Source organism: Hemiscyllium ocellatum, chromosome 7 (assembly GCF_020745735.1).
Source record: "Hemiscyllium ocellatum isolate sHemOce1 chromosome 7, sHemOce1.pat.X.cur, whole genome shotgun sequence".
NCBI lineage: Eukaryota > Metazoa > Chordata > Chondrichthyes > Orectolobiformes > Hemiscylliidae > Hemiscyllium > Hemiscyllium ocellatum.
Window position 1 is genome coordinate 73,329,565 of NC_083407.1, and position 23,198 is coordinate 73,352,762.

A 23,198-nucleotide genomic window follows, 5' to 3' on the forward strand; every position below is an offset into this window, starting at 1 on the left:
ACAAACTCTTGTGACCGTCATGGTACCTTTCTGATGTAGAGTGCACAGACTTGCATTGCTGGGTGCACTGGCAGCCAGCATTAAAAGGCTGCTGCAAGGTCACTTTTCATGCAGAGACAGGCGCCTAGCTCATGGATCGAGCCAATCCATATTTCATGGCTGTTTGCTTGTTTTCTTAAGCCTGCTCACTTAGTTTATACGCTCACAGCATCCATGCCATGTCCATTAGTGCAGTGGCACATCAGTCAGAGCATTGTTTTGCTGCATTGAGGTGCTTCTTTACACTGACACACAGTTTGTCATATTTGTTACTAGGGATCAGTTTGGGAATGGGACTAGGGGTGTTGGGAGTTTGGGGAGCATATTGATGTACGACACACCAAATCATCCATCTTAAAAGCATGTTCCAGCTGTCTGCACAATAACTGCGCTGCATCTTTACTTAACCAAATGGCCATATTGGAAAAAGAATGGGAGCTTGTCCTCTGACCAGTCCGTGGGGTCCACAGTTAGTCAGAGGTCCCAGTAACATTAATCATGGGCAAAGCTCATACTCAGTCCCGGGGTTTGGCTACAGACAGTCGTCTGATTAGGATGCTCACTGTCTGGTGATCTGACCAATGATAGCGAGTGTGTAATGATCAGTCTTGCAATAGCAACATCGGCTTTCCATTGTGTATCATCATCAAGGAGCTGCAAAGACAGTAATCAGGATCTAATCATTCGGGTCTAGAGACTGCTCATTGAGATCAGTCAGAGATCTGAGGTAAATATAGTCCATGGATCTGTGCATTGTTGGCTGAGGGGTGGGGTTCTGTAGGGGCAGCAAGTAATCACTACCCAAACAGAGAGGTGGAGTCAAGGCTGGGAATGCTGAAGTGTGGCATGTGTAGTAGTGGAAACATGGACAGTGAAGGGGAAAACCCAAGGTGTATATGGGAGTTTGCAGAAGAGCATCAGAGAGCAGCCTATGGGAGGGGGTTTATTGCCAATGGCCACCACCAGGGCCTCCACAGCAGGAGAGTAGAGGAATGGAGTCAGCAAAATTAAGTAATGTCAGACATCTGGGGCAGGGATGTTCAATGTGATGTTTAGTGTGGTGGGTAACTACACTGAGTGCAAGAGGGGATGGGGAGATTTGTGCAAATGAACTGTTGGGGTAGCAAGAGCTAAAAGGAGACCTGAACGCTCTGAGAATTACCTGGCAAGAGGTAGACTTTGCTGCTGTCAGTGTCCACCATGAGTCGCATTCCTGGCCATCACTAGCTGTTCTCTAGATGGGAAATACAACTGGAAAATGGCTGGGCTAATGCCCAGGGTAGACACAGTCAGTGTCAGTTGGGTAAAAGTGCAGGATCAATGACATCTGGATATTAGGACATTGAAGGTGCAAATCCAAGAAGCATGCATTTCCAAATCACAGTGACATTTCACTTGCAAAGATTTCATCCATTTACAATGCATGAAGGCTGAATGTATCTAGGTGTCAAATGCAAAGTCAAAGAACATGCCATGGGTGTTTGAAAATCAAATGACAAAGCAGTAATGCTGATGTTAGCAGCAATTACTGGAGAGTAGGCAAATGCTGGCCAAAAGCAGCCCATCACTTGTGAAACTTCTAAGGCTGTTGTGATATAAGGCAAGTATTGGAACATTACATATTGTGTCGGTATGCACTGTTCTGAATTCAACGACACTATTCATGTGGGTCTGGTGTGAGTAGGAGATTGGAGACTTTAGATTGACTTTGTGAATTGTAGCATGCAGGAAACAATTTTAAAGTCATCTGTGATTACTTCTGCTTTATTGAGATGATCATGATCAATTTGTAATGAGCAATAATATGGCCAAGTTTGCAGAAGAGCATCAGAGAGCAGTCTGTGGGACAGGGTTTATTGCCGATGACCACCACCATGGCCTCCACAGCAGGGGAGTAGAGGAATGGAGTCAGCAACATTAAAGTAATGTAGACATCTGGGGCAGGGATGTTCAGTGTGATGTTTAGTGTGGTGGGTAACTACACTGGATTTCTATGGCACAACGTTTGTTACTGCATGTGTACAGTATAATTGCTTGATAAAAGCAATTATCCCTTGAAGGTCTTTACATCACTCGCACATAGAGCCTGTCTTCAGACAGAAGCCCCCATCTACACTAACCACTCCAGATGTGGTGGCAGCCATTTTTCAATTCCATTACCTTTTGATATTTGGATGAAGATGTAATTAGGTTATGTTTCACAGAGTGAGTCATTGGCTCATCTGATGAACCCCAAACGTTCATACTATTTTCTTCCTTGCACTACCTGTTGACTCCATCAGTTCTGAGTTTTACCATGTTCCAACACGCTTTCATTTAAGTCGTCACCTTCCGCCCCACACCCCCCTTACCCCCTGAGCCATGGGTATCCTGCTTAGTTGTTCCAGGTAGCGTAATACTCTATCCCCTGTTGTAGCAGGTACTGTATTAAACATCAATGACCACATCCTGCAGCAACCCATGTTCTCCAATGCATAATGATGTCCCACACTTAAATGCCGAGTTGCCCCCATCGTAATTATTGCCACCTTTGCATCTCAGCATGCTGCCGCCAATCCCACAATTGACTTACCCAACTTGTCCAGCACATCAGTGACCCATGATAAACCACCTTGATTTTCAATGAACAGACCCCTCAGGTAATATCAAAGGTAATGGTCGGTGTACTTCCATGTACCAATTTGGAACAACAGCTTTGAATGATGAGCGACCAAACCCCCAACTGATCTCTTTGAAGCTCCACCCCCAACATACTGCAACTCCTGAAACTGTTTGCATTGGTCCAACCGAACTAACTGTAGCCCTCTTCCTGGTTTGTGATGATTTGAAACCCCTTGACCTGACTGTTCTCAGTGGCCAACTGACCATGTAGAAACAATGATGATGAGGTCACCTTGTTAAAGTGAGGTTTGTCCTTGAGGTTTTTTTTAAGAGAATTTATAAAGGCAGAGGTGCCAAGGGGTCTAGAAAGAGCCTCATTTAACAATGCAGGGGAGTTTCCAGTTCTCCCAGTTCAAGTTCTTTCTAGTTTGGTTTAGCTGTGCAAGTCACAAGATACTGGAGTCTAGGAAGGTTCCAAGCTTCAGCAAATGGTTCTTGACTAACTTTCTCTCTGAAATCTCTTTGGAAGTTGTTCCCTTCTGCCTGTAAGAATCTGTGTTTCAATTTATCTTTTGCCAAAGATGTGTTTGTGGGATGTCACTGGATTGGAACAGCTCCTCAGTTACGTTGTTGTATCAGGTTGGCTAAGTTTTCCAATATTTTTAAATTATCCTAAATTCTGTTTCTTTTGTTCGTGTTTCAACTGTAGTGTTCAAATAAATTATATTTTGCTGAAAGCTGAGTAGTTTGACCAACTGCATCACACCTGGAGTATCCACTTCATATCTGCCTATAAAATAAACTCTAGGCTGCCTTCTTGAAATATTTTGAAGGGGTCTGGCCTGGTCCATAACAAGCCACCGGAATTTTTACAGATGATGCCCTTGAATGACTGCAGCAGGATCTCCTGATGATGACAGTGTTCCTAGATTGGCTGAGGAATACTCTCCTTACAATTTGAAATGTAGCCATTTGGATGAAACACGTTTATTGTGTTTACCAAATGACACATGCTGAAAGCGTGACATTGACATAGCACAGTATGATACAGCAATGTGTCTGCCCTTGATTGATTATTGCTGGCAAGCATGACAGGTTGCTTGGCTTTGTGTTTGTGCTTAAAGGCAAGGCAGAAGTACTGAGCTTGTAAATCCTGAATGAGGCAGCAATATGTGAAAAGGCAAGACAGAGATGCAAGGAGCATTTGAATAGGTGCAAAGTGAGTGTGCACTAAGAGAGTAAGTTAAGAGGCAAAAAGATCTGAGATGGACTCTGTTCTGGGACATGACATGAATGCCTGTCCCTGTGTGCAAAATGGCCTAGAAGCTGCATAACAATGAAGACTGTCGATAGAGTCCGAAGTGCAGTATTGGAAGTGGATAACTATATTCTAAGTGAGTCTGGATGAGTTGGACTGAAGGGTCTGTTTTCGTGCTGAATGACTTAATGATTCTATGAGTCAGAGATATGTCATGAAGATGTGGTGAGGCTGGTGCATATCCTATGCCAATCTCTGTGGATGAAAGATGAGATGTTTGCTGCCCATTGAGCACGCTCTGAGATGTTAGGGACTGCTAGCCAAGATGGCAGACCAGAGGACCAAGCTGGAGCTGCCTGGTACCTGCTCAGACTTTCAGGTTGGTACTCATCACAGTCTGGCTTTTCTCCACTGCCCAGGGAAATGGCAAACTACATATAACTGAGAAGCAGTGATGCAAAGTATTAATCATTTAAAGGGACCACCCACTGCTCTCAAACAAAATTATCATCTCTCTGGTAAAACCTTGGGTGTAATATCGGACCTTGTTTTTCTTGACATCGAGAATCTAATTTTTCCAGTCTCTCCATGTTATCCCAAATGAGATGCCCACATTGTTCAAGGTGTGGGAAGATTCCACCCAACTTTTCCCTGAATATTTATACTATGGCAGAATAGGTTAAAAAGGAAGCATCAGTTATGAAGGATACAGAAGAGAAAGACATTTTATTTTGTGTTTAGGGAGTTTGTGACAAGTGATCTTCAATTTAAAATTTACTATGAGTAAAAAAGGAAAGTTCAGAAAAGTAATTTTGTGTCAAAGGCTTTGGAGCATGGATTGCTTTGCCATCAGGAATGATTGTAACAAAGACTACAGCACCATTAAGACAAAAGTGGCCTGAGAAAGAAGAGGAAGCCAAGGCTAAGATGAAAGAGAATGGAATTTGATTATGACCAAATGTAACCATACACATAAGAGGGAATTGACCTTCTCTCTGCCCTAAACATCTATGGTGATCAGAAAAAAATGAAGCAAACCATTGGTGTAGTGCCCAAGTGCACCAGTCAAGTCTCAGGTGTCCTACCATAAGTATGACCATGCAATGTTCTTTTCACTGCCAAAATTTTATGTTGGCTTTGCTGGTTAGACCAAGGAGATCCAATAGATGTTATCTACCTGGACTTCAAGAAGGCCTTTGACAAGGTGTGGCACAGGAAGCTACTGAGTAAGATAAGGGCCCATGGTGATAGAAGAAAGGCGCTAGCATGGATAGAAGCTTGGCTATCTGGCAGAAAACTGAGTAAAGATAAAAGGGTCCTTCTCAGGGTGGCAGCTGGTGACAAACAGTGCTCCACAAGGCTCAATTTTGGAACCACAACTTTTCACTTTATACATTAACGATCTAGTTGAAGGAACTGAGGGCATTCTGACTAAGTTTGCAGTTGATACAAAGATAGGTAAAGGAATAGATAGCATTGAGGAGGCAAGAAGGCTGTAGAAGAATTTGGACAGGTTAGGTGAATGGGCATAGAAGTGGCAGATGGAGTACAACATGAGCAAGTTGAGGTCATGCACTTTGGTAGGAAGAATAGAGGCATAGCCTATTTTCTAAATGGGGAGAAAATTCAGAAGTCTGAAATGCAAAGTGACTTAGGAGTTCTAGTCCAGGATTCTCTCAAGGTAAATTTGCAGGTTGATTTCAGTAGTTAGGAAGGAAAATGCAATGATGGCATTTATTTTGAGAGGACTTGAATATAAAAGCAGGGAGGGGTACTTCTGAGCCTCTATAAGCATCTGGTCAGACCACATTTGGAGTATTGTGTTTTGGGCCCCATACCTCAGGAAGGATGTACTGGCCCTGAAGCATGTTTTGAGGAGATTCACGAAAATGCTCCCAGGAATAAAAAGCGTAATATATGAGGAAAGTTTGAGGACTCTGGGTTTATACTCGATGGAGTTTAGAAAGATATGGGAGGATCTAATTGAAATTTACAGAATACTGAATGGCCTGAACAGATTAGATGTTGGGAAGATGTTTCCATTGGTAGGAGAGATTAGGAAATGAGGGCACAGCCTTCGAGTAAAGGGAAGAATTTTCAGAACAGAGATGAGGAAAGATTTCTTCAACCTGAGAGTAGTGAATCAATGGAATTTATTGCTATAGAAGGCTATAGAGGATATTTAAGACTGAGATAAATAAGATCTTGGGGATCAAGGATTATGGGGACAAAGCAGGAGAAAGGGGTTGAGAAATTTATCAGCCATGATTGAATGGCGGAGCAGACTTGATGGGCTGAATGGCTTAATTTCTGCTCCTATGTTTCATGGTCTTATATTCTCCGTATATAATCTGTCACCTTATACATTCTGCATTGCCTTTTTGCTTTGTACACAAGTTAGTTAACAGCTCTCTTTTAATCCTCAATTCTTCTCTACTATAAATATACAATAAGGCAAGGAAGCAGCCAATAGGGACTCAACAGAGTTTGGATTTTCAAAATTCCTTTATCTATTTTCACACTAAGCTTCACATGACACCACAACAACCAACGCTATAGACAAACCATAGACATAAACTTTTTGTTATCTTAGTAACCAAGGAACCTTCTTTATTGATTCTTGACTGTTAAACTGGTGACTAAATCATTAAAAGATCATTTAACTTTGAATGTCCTGAATTATTTTTAATTAAGGTATGGTCTCACTACATAAACAATGATTGACAATAAATTATTTCATTTATTGGTTATTTGAAATACTTGAAGTTGGAATTATTCTGCAATTCACAATGTTGCTATATTACAAATGTAAGTATCTAATTTTGATTTTAATGTTCTCAAAATTTTAACCCTTTATGTCTTGCATTTCCTCCTCAGATTACTAATGCTTTAACTTAGAAGGAAAGCAAAAAAATTTGCATACTGGGAATAGAGTCATGGAGATGTACAGCATGGAAACAGATCCTTCGGTCCATGGCGACCAGATATCCTAACCCAATCTAGTCCCACCTGCCAGCACCCGGCCCATATTCCTCCACACCCTTCCTATTCATATACCCATCCAAATGCCTCTTTAATGTTGCAATTGTACCAGCCTCCACCACATCCTCTGGCAGCTCATTCCATACACGTACCACTCTCTGCATGAAAAAGTTGCCTCTGAGGTCTCTTTTTTTATATCTTTCCCCTCTCACCCTCAACCTATGGGCGGCACGGTGGCACAGTGGTTAGCACTGCTGCCTCACAGCGCCAGGGACCTGGGTTCAATTCCCACCTCAGGCGACTGACTGTGTGGAGTTTGCACGTTCTCCCCGTGTCTGCGTGGGTTTCCTCTGGGTGCTCTGGTTTCCTCCCACAGTCCAAAGATGTGCGGGTCAGGTGAATTGGCTATGCTAAATTGCCCGTAGTGTTAGGTAAGGGGTATATGTAGGGGTATGGGTGGGTTGTGCTTCGGCGGGTCGGTGTGGACTTGTTGGGCCGAAGGGCTTGTTTCCACACTAAGTAATCTATGCCCTCTAGTTCTGGACTCTCCAACCCCAGGGAAAAGACTTTGTCTATTTATCCTATCTATGCCTCTCATAATTTTGTAAACCTCTATAAGGTCACCCCTCAGCCTCCAATGCTCCAGCGAAAACAGCCCCAGCCTGTTCAGCCTCTCCTTGGAGCTCAGATCCACCAACCCTGGCAACATCCTAGTAAATCTTTTCTGAATCCTTTCACGATTCACAATATCTTTCTGATAGGAAGGAGACCAGAATTGCATGCAATATTCCAACAGTGGCCTAACCAATGTCCTGTACAGTCACAACATGCCTCCCAACTCCTGTACTCAATACTCTGACCAGTAAAGGAAAGCATACTAAACGCCGCCTTCACTATCCTATCTACCTGCGCCTCCACTTTCAAGGACGTATGAACCTGCACTCCAAGGTCTCTTTGTTCAGCAACACTCCCTAGGACCTTACCATTAAGTGTATACGTCCTGCTAAGATTTGCTATCCCAAAATGCAGCACCTCGCATTTATCTGAATTAAACTCCATCTGCCAGTTCCCAGCCCACTGGCCCATCTGGTCCAGATCCTGTTATAATTTGAGGTATCCCTCTTTGCTGTCCACTACACTTCCAATTTTGGTGTTATCTGCAAACTTTCTCACTGTACCTCTTATGCTCGCATTCAAATTATTTATGTAAATGACAAAAAGTAGAGGGCCCAGCACCGATCCTTGTGGCACTCCATTGGTCACAGGCCCCCAGTCTGAAAAACAAACCTCCACCACCACCTTCTGTCTTCTACCTTTGAGCCAGTTCTTTATCCAAATGGCTAGTTCTCCCTATATTCCATGAGATCTAACCTTGCTAACCAGTCTCCCACGGGGAAACTTGTCGAACGCCTTACTGAAGTCCATATAGATCACATCTACTGCTGTGCCCTCATCAATCTTTTTTGTTACTTCTTCAACAAACGCAATCAAGTTTGTGAGACAAGATCTCCCATGCACAAGGCCATGTTGACTATCCCGAATCAGTCCTTGCCTTTCTAAATACATGTACATCCTGTCCCTCAGGATTCCCTCCAACAACTTGCCCACCACCGAGGTCAAGCTCACTGATCTATAGTTCCCTGGCTTGTCTCTTAACTACAATTGTCCATTAGCAACTACTTACAATCTTTAATTGTATACATACCACTGAACTCCGACATATCATTCAAGATGATTTGAATTGCCATTAATATTACTTGTTTTTTGATGGTGGTGTTGTTCCACTTCTGGGAGTGGAATGGTGTAAATGGTCTAGTTAGTAAGATAATATTGATAAGAATGTGGTCATACCTCATAGTGTGTTACTTTACATAGCTAACATTATAGCAATCTCAGATCTTTTTGTGGTGGCAGAATTTATGAAGCCAAGGGTATATTCTATAAATAACCATGCTATCAGCTACCCTTCAGAGTTTACATCACTGATACTCTTGTGTTGAAGCATTTTATGGACTGCCCTCTCATGCTTCAACCATTGGCTTCAACAATTCTTTCAACCTTCAAAATATGAAAGAATAACCCATTGATGATGATCATAAAGGGCACAGATTTTTTAAAAATAGACTTTATCCCTAGCTTTTCTCCTCCTAACTGCATTCCTGTTTCATTAAGACTCCACACTTTGTCTTACATCACTGACATGCTGATTTAGTAGGACTTAATTACATCTCCAAAATGTTTTAGAGAATATCTAATGGTATTCTATTATAGTCCGCTTTGCAGGAGGAAATTGAGACTAGGTAAGTCAATTTATAGATTCACCCATTACTTTTCTGCCTCAGTTGACCCACCCAAGCTCACTGTCTTTCTGTGGGAAGTGTGCTCATGCATCATTGCTTTGGATCAGGAGCAGGACAAAGAATAAGAAACGAGCATGTGTGGCTAGAATCATAACATAGACCAGCAGACAAACCTAAAACATTCCTAATGTCCATAAGCAACTGTAAGCATTGGGATTAGTTTTGAGGTGGATCTTGGTCAATGATTTATGCCAATTTTTTATTATAGTTAACACTTCTCCTTGAAACTTTCACCAGCATTGTTTCTTTTTGAAGGCAATCGGTTTTCACACTTGTGTTTTTCTCTAAATATCCATGATAAAACAAATGAGGTCCATTCATTTTTGAGATCGAGTTCACATAAGCAGTGACTAGATCAAACACAGAAGCCAGCAAGATTCCACTTTGAAAATTTGATTCCTGCTGAGTTAACTGATTTAAGTCAGAGTGATAGTTAACTCATTCTGGCTTAAGAAGTCTTTTGTTCATATTTGGTATTACCTGACACTTTATGATATGCAGTGGGCATGCATGTGCATAGATGTTAGCAGAGGTCTGATCAGGCTCCATTGTGATTCCTAAAGACTGAATAACTTTGAGTTGAATTTTAATTATAGGATTCTCAAGAAATGAATTTTAATGGCAGGGCTTAATCATAATAATGGCAGTTTCACTGAGTACCTGCTACCTACTGTATGGTATTTCATCAATGAGTCAATGCTGTTCAGAAGGGAAGAACTAAATTAGCGGGAAAATAGGGAAAGCAAAACACCTTTAAAATGTACCATTGCTTATGTTACTTAAATCAAATAATTTCTTGGTAGTATAGAACACAAACATTGCTAAGCTTGTTGACTTGCACCTACCAGAACTTGGATGCAAGAAACAGAATAAAGGGATATGATTTTGTACAACATGGGATTGGCTGGGCCAGCATTGACATGGAGATGCAGCAAAACAGTTACCTATCAATATTAATTCCCAGAGCAAGCATGGTGGATCATTGGTCAGAATGTTGCCATGAGGAATGCAACAGAGATTGGTTGTCCCCATAGCCTGTTTTGTTTTGAAGAAGGTGCAATGTATGTACAAATTCCTTTTGCCTACATAAAACAGGATCCCATGTATTTGTGTAGGTAGCTTCTAGCATGCACCAAAAGCATCACACAGCAAACCTGGCTGGGCAAGCTTAAACCTCTTGTCTCATTTTAACAATACTCCAGAATTAATATTAAAATATTTAGGTGGCATTGCAGGAATTTACAGAAGTTTTTCAGTCTAATTTCTAGTGTAGTAGTATTGAGGCAATGCACATTATTCGATAGCCAATTTTGCATACCATGTTTCTATATGGAGCCAAGCAATTCACTGTCAAAGTAGCATGGACCAACAGGAAACTCATAGCTTCAGTCTAATGTTAACATTGTGCTGGCTCCAGGTGACAACAGACATGATAAACCACCTCAACAGCTTTGGGTTGATGCTGTTGTTGTTCTGCAGTTTAACAGGTTAAAATTAGCAATGATGTTTGCCTGCTTGCTTCAAGGCAGGTAAGTAATGACAGCAACTTTGACTGCTGAACTGTCAATTTGTGACCATCAAGGAGGGCTAAACTCTTCATAAACAATTCAATAATTGAATTTCAATGAGGTTATTTTCTTCTTAGTATTCAGGTCAGTTAATAGATCCAATAAAATGAAACATACATACATTTTGGGTGATGCGTTGGCTCAGTGGTTAGCACTGCTGCCTTACAGTACTGGGGACCTGGGTTCAATTCCAGCCTTGGATAACGATGTGAATTTTGCATGTTCTCCCCGTGTCTGTGTGGGTTTCCTCTGGGCGCTCCAGTTTCCTCCCACAGTCCAGAGATGTTCAGGTTACATGAACAGGCTGGGGGCAGCATCTGCGTGGGATGCTCTTCAGAGAGTCATATTGATTCAATGACCTGAATGTCAGCTTTCCGCATTGTAGAAATTCCTAATGCTAATTGTTCCTTCTTTATTCTAACACAATAGATTGTTACCTCATGGGGATAATGTACTGCAAATGATTTGAATTTGAGTAGACCTCACATACTCACCTGTTCCTGGCACATGCTAAGGAGGCTGCTGACTTAGTCGGTGAGGGGTGCATCTTCTACCCCTTTAAACAAATAGTTAATTAAAATTTATCAAGTGATTTTAGTTGTTGACAAGTTAAGGAATGTATTCCTGCCAACTCAAGTCAATCCAAGACATTCGGTGAGTTTGGGCATGGCGTCATACCACATGGAAACAGACTCTTCGATCCAGCCAGATCATGCCAAAAATAATCTCAAACTAAGTTAATCCCATATGTCTGCTCCTGGCCCATATCCTTCCAAACCTTTCCTATTCAAGTACATATCCAAATGTCTTTTAATCATTGTAATTGTGCCCACATCCACCACCCTCTGTTTAAAAAACATTGCCCCTGAAGTCTTGTTTAAACCTCTCTCTGCTCACCTTAAAAATGTTCCCCCAAGTCTTGAAATCCCCCATCCTAGGAAAAAGACAATACCATTAACTGTCTGTGTACCTCTCATTACTTCATAAATTTCTATAAGGATACCTCTCAACCTCTTAGGTTCCAGTGAAAAAACATCCCAGCTTATCCAGCCTTTCTTTATAACTCAAACCTTCCTCACCCAGCTACATCCTGGTAAATCTCTTCTGAACCTTCTCCAGCTTGATAATATCCTTCCTATATTTGGGCGACAAGACCTGGACAGAGTGTTCCAGAAGATGAATGAGAATGATTAATATTTTGCATATTAACATTTTGCTCAGGTGATGAGTATTTTCTTCACTGTATCTATTAAAGTCCAGATTTGTAACAAACCCCTGATGCTATTTGAAGCCAAGAAATTAAACAGTGCTTGAATTAATTCATTGGTCTTTATCGGAAGATAATACCTTGGCTGGTCTGAATAAGAAAGATGTGCTTTGCAGAACAATGCATCTAGATATAATGCCATTTTGAGACGGTATTTAAAGTAAATTCACTCTGGTTTGGAGTTGTGAATAGGAATCAGGATTTGAGTGATATTTAGAAGGTTGTATACATTGCTATCTGTTATAAAAATGCTACTATTCTAACTTACTTCTAATTCTTACGATAATTTCCATTCTCACCTGAAATTATTTACGAGTTGCATCCAGCACAGTAACATAATAAGTTTTTATTCAGAATATGCCTAAGCCTTTGAAATTGGAATAAATTGGCCATAATGCCAGTGTCTGTAATGGTATTGATCTGCACATTAGGTTCAGAGAGAGGCTGCATTATAGTTCTCAGAACAATGTCAACCTGTCTATGTTGTGCATAGGGCTTCTTAATCCTGAATGCTCAGTGACTTTATTAGAGCAAATGTTTTTTCTACATTTTCAGTGAGTGTCTTGAGTTAGTTGTTCATTGTTTTAGTCAGAAGTAAAATATTGCATTTATATCATGCAGTATAGCATGTAAGTGCTGTTTTCAAAGACCATTGCTTTGCTAATTTTTCAGTAGCAGAGCACAATCAATACTTGTGCATGTTAAATGTATAATTACTTTACTGCCAAATATTAAACTGGGTATGAACAAATAGCCATCCATGTGGCCTTTGAAATGATCAGTAATTCATTTCTTTAAGTGCCTTCAGAGATTAAACTCCTGTTATATGGAGACTGTCTCATTTACAAAACCAAGGGGGTGGGAAAAAGTTTCTGATCAATAATATAGAAATTGAGAGTTTTTGACTTGCAAAATTATTAGAAATTGCATTGACAGCACATTTTACAGGAACACCGTTTAATTTGTTTGGCTCATCATGACCTTTTATCAGAGACCTTCAACTGTAAATTAATTTATTACACAAATGAAACAAATAACTGCATTATGGATAGCATGAACTAATTATTAAATGAAGTGCTCTTGTTGAAGCAGAACTTCAGTTGCTGGTGGAGCACCATCTTCAGAAACAGGAACAACCGGAGCAGGATTACTCTGAAAGTGACACCAGCTGTCTAGATGAGCTCAGCCCAATGATGACTGAGTGCTGTCACAGCAATGGAGCCCCTGCTTTCTTGGCAGACACAGACTGGGGCCCACTGAACTGCTGTGAACACATCAGCAACCAAACAGGCATCAAACTGCTACTAAATGCTGAGGACCACCCAGGCAACAGATCTATTGGTGGTAAGTCAATGGCAGTTCTAGAATTATTGCTCCCATCGTCACCAAATGTAATCACCATGCAGATTTCTCGATGATTCCATGAGAGGCCATGTCATTAGAGAGCTGAGACCATTTCTCATTGTAGCTGTTAAGCCATCAGAATGCAGGGGTCTCTCGTTTTGCAATTGTGCTTCATCGTCAAATGCTTTGAACAACTTGTTCCTAAATGAAGGTTTGACTTCACCTTTTTGATTATACAGACATTTTTCATTTTTCTTAGTTGTGCAAAATTTTAAGAATAGAAGTTACATTTCAGGAAGACTATTGGATATCAAAGTGAAGCAATTATTAATACTTAACAATCCTGAAGACAAATTTACCAAGTGCCCCACCAGCCACAGTTCCTATAATAAAAACCTTAAAAGTAATTAATATCCTGAATTATGCAAGTTGCAGTGTCAAAAGCAAAAAAGAGACTTTTCTATGAAGAGTATTACTCAAATCTCTAATATGCTCTTTAAGGTGTCATAGATCAGCTTACCATCTTTTAAAAATAAGTTGATTCAAATTAAATTTCACTGATGAATGTGTAACACTGCAGAAATTATTACAAATCAGTTGAAACTGAGGAGATAATCTTCATCTCCACGGTTTGGGAAGTAAACTGGTCAAGCAGTTGACATTGAAAAGGTGATTATTGCAGACTAAAATTGTCCCATTTGTTTTAAGACATAATACAAAAATTGACCAAAACTTTTTGTTGTATTTCCAAATACCTGCAATAAATGCAATAAAAGCTCTGTTTGGAAATATGTTTTGAAGATCAGTGCATAAAGGAAGATTGAGACTAAAAACGTGGTAACAATGGCACATGAAATGATTGAAATATTCCACTTTAAGGTGAAAGCTGAGGACGAAAGGGGTTTGGACTTGCATTCAGGGCATCCCCACTTTGCCGATGCCTGAGAACCAGTGATTTTCATTTCAATTATAAGTGAATCTCAATGCCTATGGAATAATTTTCAATTCCTCAAGGGTTTATTAGGAATGTTTAATGATACTTTTAAAGTATATTACCAGAATTATTTGAAAGCAATTTTTTGCTTTTGTTGTCAGCAGGTATCTCCTGCCAAGCTTTAAAACCATGATGTTATTTTTATTATCTTAGGAACAGGACGTCTTTACATATATTGATAATGCTCTGGCATCATCTCAAATCAATATATCTAAACTCTTGGCACTGAAATCTGACTAATCATGTCTGTGTAGTTCATAGTTCTAGTTAATGTTGTCAAGCTTGAGTATGAAACCAATCATAATGAGTAATTACTAACATTTATTTTCAGATATTAACTGTTTATAACTGACTATCTACAACAAGACGAGAAGCAATAGTTACTAATCAATTAATCATGGTAGACACAATCTCTCTGGCTTAACTCTATGATGATCTTGTACAAGTGAGAGCTCTGCTTATGTAAGTTAGCTCACTGAGGCACTTACTACCAGTCAATGAATCATACCATTGGTATCTAGAATTCATCCAGATCTCTTACAATCCGCAATAATTTTCTTTTATCTCTTACAATCTTGTTTCTCAAGAGTTGCCTCAGCTGCACTAAGTCACTCCAAGAGTAACATCATACCATAGTATAGGCTAATGCATGTGTCTTAAAAATTGAGCTTTTGACTGTTCCTGCAGCAGGACAAGAAATACTGGTAGGAAGCTAGAAACAGGTCTGTATGCATACTGATTCAGGTAAACTTTCATACTTAATTATCTCATTATGTAACAAAATAGAAATCCCACTGATTCATACTAGTGAATGGCATACAGAACTATGATTCAATCATACAGATCAATAGGTCAATAATGATAGTGTTTCATTAAATCCTTGGGTTTTTCTGAGAAATTAACAAGACTTTTTAATGAAGTTCACAGTAATAGTATCTTTTGAAGCAAGATTTTTCACACCGATGATTTTAGAAATTGTTACCAACAAGGAATTTAATAGTGTTTTCAAAACAAATATAATGTTCAAAATTATGACAAATTATCTTAATACAAAAATATATTTGTCTGATGGAGGTGTAGCTTCATATAAGTGTATTTCATGTTTGATTAATTTGTGTAGAAGAGGTACATTTCAGCATTTAATTCTCAATAAAGCTGACACCTAAAAATTATTAGTTCTCTTTCATCTGGTTACATATTTTATATCATGGGAAAGATAGGAGTATTGGAAATTAATTCAATGTCTACCCTTTTAGACTGTCCAATATAACTAGCTTGCTTTTCCCTTATTAAGTCATAGTGTTACTTTAACACAATCAACGTCAAATACAATGTGGCCTACTTCACTGACTAAGATAAAGATTGTACAGCACCTCCTGTTTTGTAAAGTTTTGGAATATAACATCAGATGCTGTTTAAAGGTTTCTGCCATTCTTTATTTCAAATCCTGTATCGGCACAGCAAATCTTATCTGTTCACAAACAGTTATGCAGAGTGTAGGAAACTGGCATCTTGAGCAACTTATCTAGAAATAATGAAGAAAGAAAGGTCAATGGGGTAGATTTCATAATCTCCCACTCCCTCTTTCCCTCCTCAGTTCACAGTTCACCAAAAATTTGTTACGTTTCATAACATTCACCTCCAATTCAATGAAGTAACGTGCAAATTAATCCTCTAATTCTCTCATTTTTTCAAATAAAAGCATAATACTGAAGATGCTGAAAAATGGAAAATGCAGTAAATATTTGACATGTCAGGCAGTATCTGTGGAGAGAGAAACAGAGTTAATATTATTTTAAATTTGTCATATTTCAATGGATAAAGCTAAAGAGAAGGTCACTGGACATAAATGCTGCCAGACCTGCTGAGTTTCTGTAGTAATTTCTGTTTCTGCTTTATGGTGGGGTCAGAGAAGGGTGGGGGTAGGTGGAAGAGCAGATAGGACAAAAAGGAAGATCTGTGATTGTGTGGAAGGTAGCAGAGATTAAGTAACCAGAAGCCATCATAAGAATATAAGAAATTGCAACAGGAGTAGACTAAATAGCCCATTAGATCCATTCTGCCATTGAATAAGGTCATGGTTGATCTGATTGAGGTTTTAACTCCATCTTTCCTGCCTTCTCCCTGTAATGTTTCATGTTATCTTCAAAGATCCAGTCTCCAATGTTTCCTGTCAAAAAACATTTCAAGGACTAATGACTTTTTAAGAGAAGAAACTCCTCCTCATCTCCATCTTAAATGGGAAACCCCTTACTTATAAACTGTGCCCTCAAATTCTTGACAGGCAGCATCTCAGAGATGCTGCCTGGCCAGCTGTGCTTTGACCAGCAACACATTTGCAGCTGTGATCTCCAGCATCTGCAGACCTCATTTTTTTCCCTCAAATTCTTGAATCTGTCAGGAGAGGAAACACTCTCCCAGCAAGTACATTGTCAAGACACCCCAGAAGGTATTATGTTTTTACAAAATCACCTTTTCATGCATCTAAACCCAGTGAGTTGAGGCCCAACCTTTGCTCAAAAGACAATCCATTCATCTCAGAAATTTGACCTGTCGACTACTTCCAATGGAAAAATATCCTCCTTACGATAAGGTAACCAGAACTGTATATAGTATTCTAGGTGTGGTATCTGCAAGGTCCTGGGCATTTGTAGGAAGATATCCCTGCTTTTATACACCATGTAACTTGTGAGGATGGCCAACAATTTGCCTTCCTGACTACTTGCTGCCCCTGTATTGACTTTTTGTGGTTAATGTACATGGATACACAGATCCCTCTGTTCTGCATCTTACTACAGTTTCAAAGCTTTTACATAATATTAATTTTGGGTATTCTTTCTGCCAAAGTGGACAATGTCACAATTTTGCAAATAAGTTCCATCTGCCAATTTTTTGACCACTCATTTATACTACCAATTTTTTTTGGTATATTCCTTGCGACCTGCTTTCCCACCTATCTTTTCATCATTAGTGAATTTGGCTGCAATGCAGATGATGTATTCATCCAAATCACTAGCATAGATCATAAATAGTTGAGGCCACTGACCCTTATGACATGCCTCTAGTTATAGTTTGCCAACTTGAAAATGACTCATTTATTCTGATTCTGTTTCCTGTTAGTTAGCTAGTCCTTTATCCATGCTAATATAGCTCTGCAAACATCATGAGCATTACTTTTGTAATGTGGTAACTTATCAAATGCCTTTGGAAATCTAAGTACACTACATCCACTGGTACCCCTTTATCGGCCATACTTTTATATCGTTAAAGAACTTTAATAGATTTGACAAATATGATATCCCTTTCACAAAAGCATATTGTGTCTGCCTGATTGTATTATGGTTTTCTAAATATTGCAGTAAGTTCCATGATTGATTTTGGAAGGATGCTTCATTTCATGGATTTTCAGATTTCCTGAATGACAGATATTAGATTAACAGGGTTGAGTTTCCTGCTTTCTGCCTAACCCCATTCTTGAAGTGGTGCGACATTAATGGTTTTCCAATCTGCTGGCATATTTCCAGAATCAAAGGAATTTTGCAGCCAATTTATCCATTATCTCTGCAAACACATCTTTCAAGCCCTGAGGGTGAATGCAATCCACAAAACTTTTCTGTCCTTAGTCCCATTAATCTTCCATGTACTTTTGCTTAAGTAATCATGATTGATTCAAGTTCTTCCCTCCCTTTTGACCCTTGTTTGTCCCCTATTGTTGGGATATTTTCAGGTCTTCTACTCTGAAGACAGCTGCAAAATATTTATTTGGAGTCTCTCCCATTTCCTTATTCATCAATGTTAATTACCCAGTCTCACTTTCTAGAGGACTAACGCTCATTTTATTGAAGGAATCTGAAATAAACCGTTGTCTGTATAACTTTATTCTTGAATTTGCTGCTCTCAACATGACCTCCTCAACATTGGTGAAAGCAATGCAGACGGGAGTGTGATTCCCTGGAAGTGGCAAGATGGTGAATTAATTGAGTAGATTTCCCTGTAGGGAATCTTGTTCCTTTTTTGCCATCTCTGCAATTAAGTGCTGTGCGAGAATGTCCATGGCCTAAGGCAAGTCTAAAGGAAGTGTGAATTGTATAAGCAGAATCATGACTAATAGCTGGTGCCCAAAATACACAGGAACCATTGGTCATGATCTGAAATTGTTGAACTTTATGTTACATTCAAAAGATTGTAAATTGGCTACTATACACCCACATTGTTATTGAGAAAAGAGTTCCACTTAACCCAGTGACAGTGAAAGAATGATGCTATGTTTCTTAGCCTGAGTCATGTATGGCTTAGAGGGGAACAGGTAGCGGTGTTCCATGCATTTTGTTTGATTTATTGTTTTATTGGAACACTGCTAGAGGTTGAAGATAGAGAAGTCAGAGAATGACTAGAATTAAAAGTTAGGCAACCGGAAATTCTAATTCAAGTTTATCATCTCAGTAGAAGTATTTACAAAACCAATGTCCAGTCTTAGTTTGGTCTCTGCCAGGCCACATCAAGGGCAGTGAATACAGTATAGTAAATTGAAAGAACGCACAATTGTTCCATTGTTTCACCTGAAAGGTGTATTTCTAGCTTTCGACAGATTGAAAGCAGGTAAAAGGGCAGATGATTGCATATGGTGCACTTGCATGAGAAGGTGTTATTGGAAGGAGAGCCATTCTAGAGGTAATTGAGGACAGGGCCAGGAAGGAATGGTCCTTTTGGAATTCACAGTTGGAGCATTTGAATGGTCTCTCCACAGTGTGAAAGAGGAGCGGAAAATATGTTTGGTTTTGATTCTGTGCTAGAGGTGCTGGAAATGAGGCTAGATGATCCAGTGAATGTAGAGGCTGGCAGAATGGAAGATGAGGACAGAAGTAATCTATTGTGCTTTTGGAAGGGAGAGGAAGGAGTGATAACAGAAGTTCAGGAAATGGGACAGACACAGTCATGTGTCCTATCAATCAAAGGAAGTGAATCCTGAACTGAAGAGAATCTGGCAAGCATTCTGTCCTACATCCCCTCTGATGAAGTTGAAGAACAGCCCTTTACAACCCTCTGAAAGAAAAATTAAAGTCAATAATTTCAGATCATGATCATGTCACATTTTCTTTGCAGGTAAAGCTGTTCGTAATGATCCTGCCATCACCACTTACACCACTTTTAAACTCATCTTTTGTTTCTTTAGTTATCCCCTAACCACCCCCCTTTTGCCATCACAACTTTTAGCCAATCAATCTCTCTCTCTCTCTTTCCTTCCAAACTATCACAAGCCTTCCCCTTCACTCTCCTCCCTACTTCCATGCCTCTGTTTTTCATGAAAACCTGTTGAAACTCTGACATTGCAATAAAAGATCATCAAACTGAAACATAAATGTTATTTCTCCTCACACATGCTGCCTGACCCACTAAGTATTTTCACATTTCTTGTTTGAATTTCAGATTTCCAACATTGCAGAATTTTACTTCTAAAAGTGACTACAAAATTACGCAATAAAAAACCTTTCCTACCTGCTTGTAAAGCAAATTTGACTTAATTTACTGTCCCAATTTTCCACTTTCTAGCAATGTTCTGTAGCTCAAGCAAACCTCAGAATTCAGTTCTATCAAAATGTGGTTGGTCCCACTGAGATCTTTCGTTCATCTTGTGATAAAATCATCAGATTTGATCTGGTATATTCTCCATCACAGTTTGATAAGCTGAAAAAAATGTAGGAAATAATCGTTTACAAAGGTAATGCCAGGGTATAATACCCATCTAGTCACAAACTTGCAGCTTCTCATTTTATAATGGTACAGTAAAATATTTACAGGAACAGGAATTAAGCCAAATGTTGGAGGATGGGATTCAGTTCAGTTTAGCTAACATTGGTTCCTACATTATCATTACCCTGCTTCTAAATGAAGTTTTCTTTTGTATATTCTATTTCAAAATGCATTCAAAATGTCTTGTTAGGTTCTGTCCTAAGGCAAAATCCATTTAAAACTATCTACAAGGAAGTTTGGGATAGGGTTAAATGTTCTGCCTTTATTTTGTACAAAGGCATCTTTAACTGAACAGAACAGGAAGTTCAATAACATTAAAAAGACAAATGTAATGCAGCAATGAATGTTTAGCTTTGGGCAGGGAATATCATGTCACTTTTTAAGGCAACACTCTAAATAATTGCCTTTCCCTGTCAGGGTAGTTTTATCCTGCTTCACACATTCAATTGTGTCTTTTTAAAACTTTTCCATATGCTCCTGCAGGTCTTTGAAGTAATACTGTTTGCAGGCTGCTCATTGGTAATATTGATGTCATTCTTTAGATGTTTTTGAGACTGAGGTGTCAGGAACTAGAAATGGAAGCTCATTCCAGATTCCAAAAGTACAAAGCATGCTTCAGGTATATCTGTGACAGTTTTCAATACTTCAACCGACTAAAGGTCAGTGAGGAATTCAAGAAGGTAGCTCATTACCATCTGCTTAAGGGCAGTTTTGGATGGACACAAATACTGACCCAGCCAGTATTACTCTCAGCCAACGAAAGAATCAAAAGAGAAAATTAACTAAATATCAGAAATATTTTATTAACTAGGAAGCTTTTGAGGACAACCTTAGATCTGGAAAGACCCCCTGTAAATAAAGGTTTTTTCCTCTTACTATTGCCACAAATAGGCTTGCCCCACCATCTTGTAGAAATTGTTTCCCTAGTCTGAGTGAAGCTGAGCATCACAAGCTTACCTATCAGCACCACCACAATCCTGCCTCAGCCCATCAAGACAGTGGCTGAGGACATAATCCCTTTCCCAACTGGAGGTATTAAAAGCCCATCAGCATATTGCTAATTTGTTAAACCCCAACCTTCTGCAGCACCATCCCCATCCACCCCTCCTCCATCACAATCCAGCAACCATATTCCTGTTCTCTAGCAACTATGAATATCTCTCTAACTGCCATGATATCGAGCTAGGGTAATGGTCCACCAATTGCCAATACCCCCATTTATGCTCATTGTTTGTTCACTCGGAACAATTTGCAGTTGACAGTAATAGTTAGGTTAAAACAAGGACTGCAGATGCTGGAAACCAGAGTCTAGATTAGTGTAGTGCACTGCAGATCAGGCAGCATCCGAGGAACAGGAAAATCGACATTTCGGGCAAAAGCCCTTCATCAGGAATAGAGAGTAATAGGTATCGATCACAATGTAGTACAATGTATGGCTCAGGGCTCTGGCCTGCAATCCATCCTCACCAGAGTCTCAAATGGTTGGTCAACCCACATTGGCTAGTTAACATCAATCCCTTAGTGAGTATGCTGAAATACTCCCCTTTTCTGCACTTCCTGAGAAACTTTCTCATTCCTCAGCTAATTTTCCTCTTTTTGTTTCTTTCTCAATTCTCTACTTTCTCATTCACCTTTGCCTCACCTGTTTCTTCCATCTCCTTATCTCCCTCGCCCTTTCTCTTTCTTCTTCCTCTTCCATTTCTATCCACCAACCTTTTCTTATCCTGCTTGTCCATCTTCTTCCACTCCCTTCATATACTCCTCCTCTACAGGGTGACTCAGTAACTCAGTTGAGTCACACTGTTTTGGGTTCAGGTTAAACTCCAGATTTGAAAACAAATAATCAAGGCTGGCACTTAAGTCGAGTACTTGAGAACAGTACCTTGTCAGAAGGGCTGTCTTCAATATGAGACTCTAAGCTGATGCTGCACTTGACTGCTTAGGTAGAAATAAAACAACACAAGCCACTTTTTTTTTATAACCAGTGGAGTCACCCTGGTGTCCTGGACAATATTTATCCAGCTATTAATATCACAAATAAATGAATTATATTGACAAATTATCACATTGCTGTTTGTGGAAGGTTGTGTGCATATTTGCTGCATTTTCTACAATACACCATGTCTGCTCTTTGCAATATTTCACATCAGCTGCAAACAACTTTGAGATGCCCAATGGTCGAGAACTGCATGATATAAATGTAAGCTTTTCTTTCTTTTCTCTTTCCTCCTCTGATTTCATTCTCCTCTCCTACTTTATCTCCTGTTCCTCCCCTCTCCATCCCTTCTTCTCTTGTCTTTTCTCTCCTGGCCTTTGCATCCCAGTCCTTCCTCTTCCATCTTTGCTTTCCCAACCTTTGTCCTGTTCCTGCTACCCACCTCCACTTTGGTGTAATTTGTCCCCTACCCACTAACTCTGCTAATCCTGAAATAGTGTTTTTTGTGATGATTTCCCTCAAGCAACACTGTGAAAGATTGATTAGTGTGGGGCATTGGAAATAAGTAAGGACCTAGTAATGACAAAATAAATTTAAATGCTACATTTCAATGCAAAGTGTTATTGTTTGGCATTTAATTTTTGTATTGTTGTAAGTAATACATGCTCAGCGCTTACAGGAAAGAATCTAATTGTGCTAATTTGGTTGGTGTCAGGCAAGGCATCATCCACAAAATAAAGGTGCCACCAGGAAAAAGAATGCCAAATTGGACAAAATATTGAGAAAAAATAGTTACAGTTTGACACAAGATGGTGAAAGGCTACCAGAAGGAATGGTCCAATCTAACCATGAGCTGTATTTGAAAGGGGGAAACCCACGAGACAAAGCATAAATATATCTTAGAAATATTACAACTGTATGACATGTAAATGAAACACCATTCAGCAATCAACCCATTACAATCTGAGGCAAATAGATTGACAACAATATGAGCACTTAAAATTCCAGGGCATTCTAGGCTATGGACCAAGTGCAGATAAATGGGATAAGTGCAGTTTGGTGCTCATTGGTTCAGCATGGACAAGTTGGGCTGAAAAG

General features: G+C 39.6%; 1 protein-coding gene across 2 annotated transcripts in view; it reads left to right on the forward strand.

Annotated features, from left to right (window-relative positions):
* ppp1r1c (protein phosphatase 1, regulatory (inhibitor) subunit 1C) overlaps positions 1-23,198 on the forward strand; it is a 121,858-nt gene that overhangs the window by 71,662 nt on the left and 26,998 nt on the right. For both annotated transcript variants that reach the window (XM_060827977.1, XM_060827978.1), the window contains exon 5: positions 13,168-13,419. In XM_060827977.1, the coding sequence (XP_060683960.1) occupies positions 13,168-13,419 (252 nt within the window). The remainder of the gene's footprint in view (positions 1-13,167; positions 13,420-23,198) is intronic.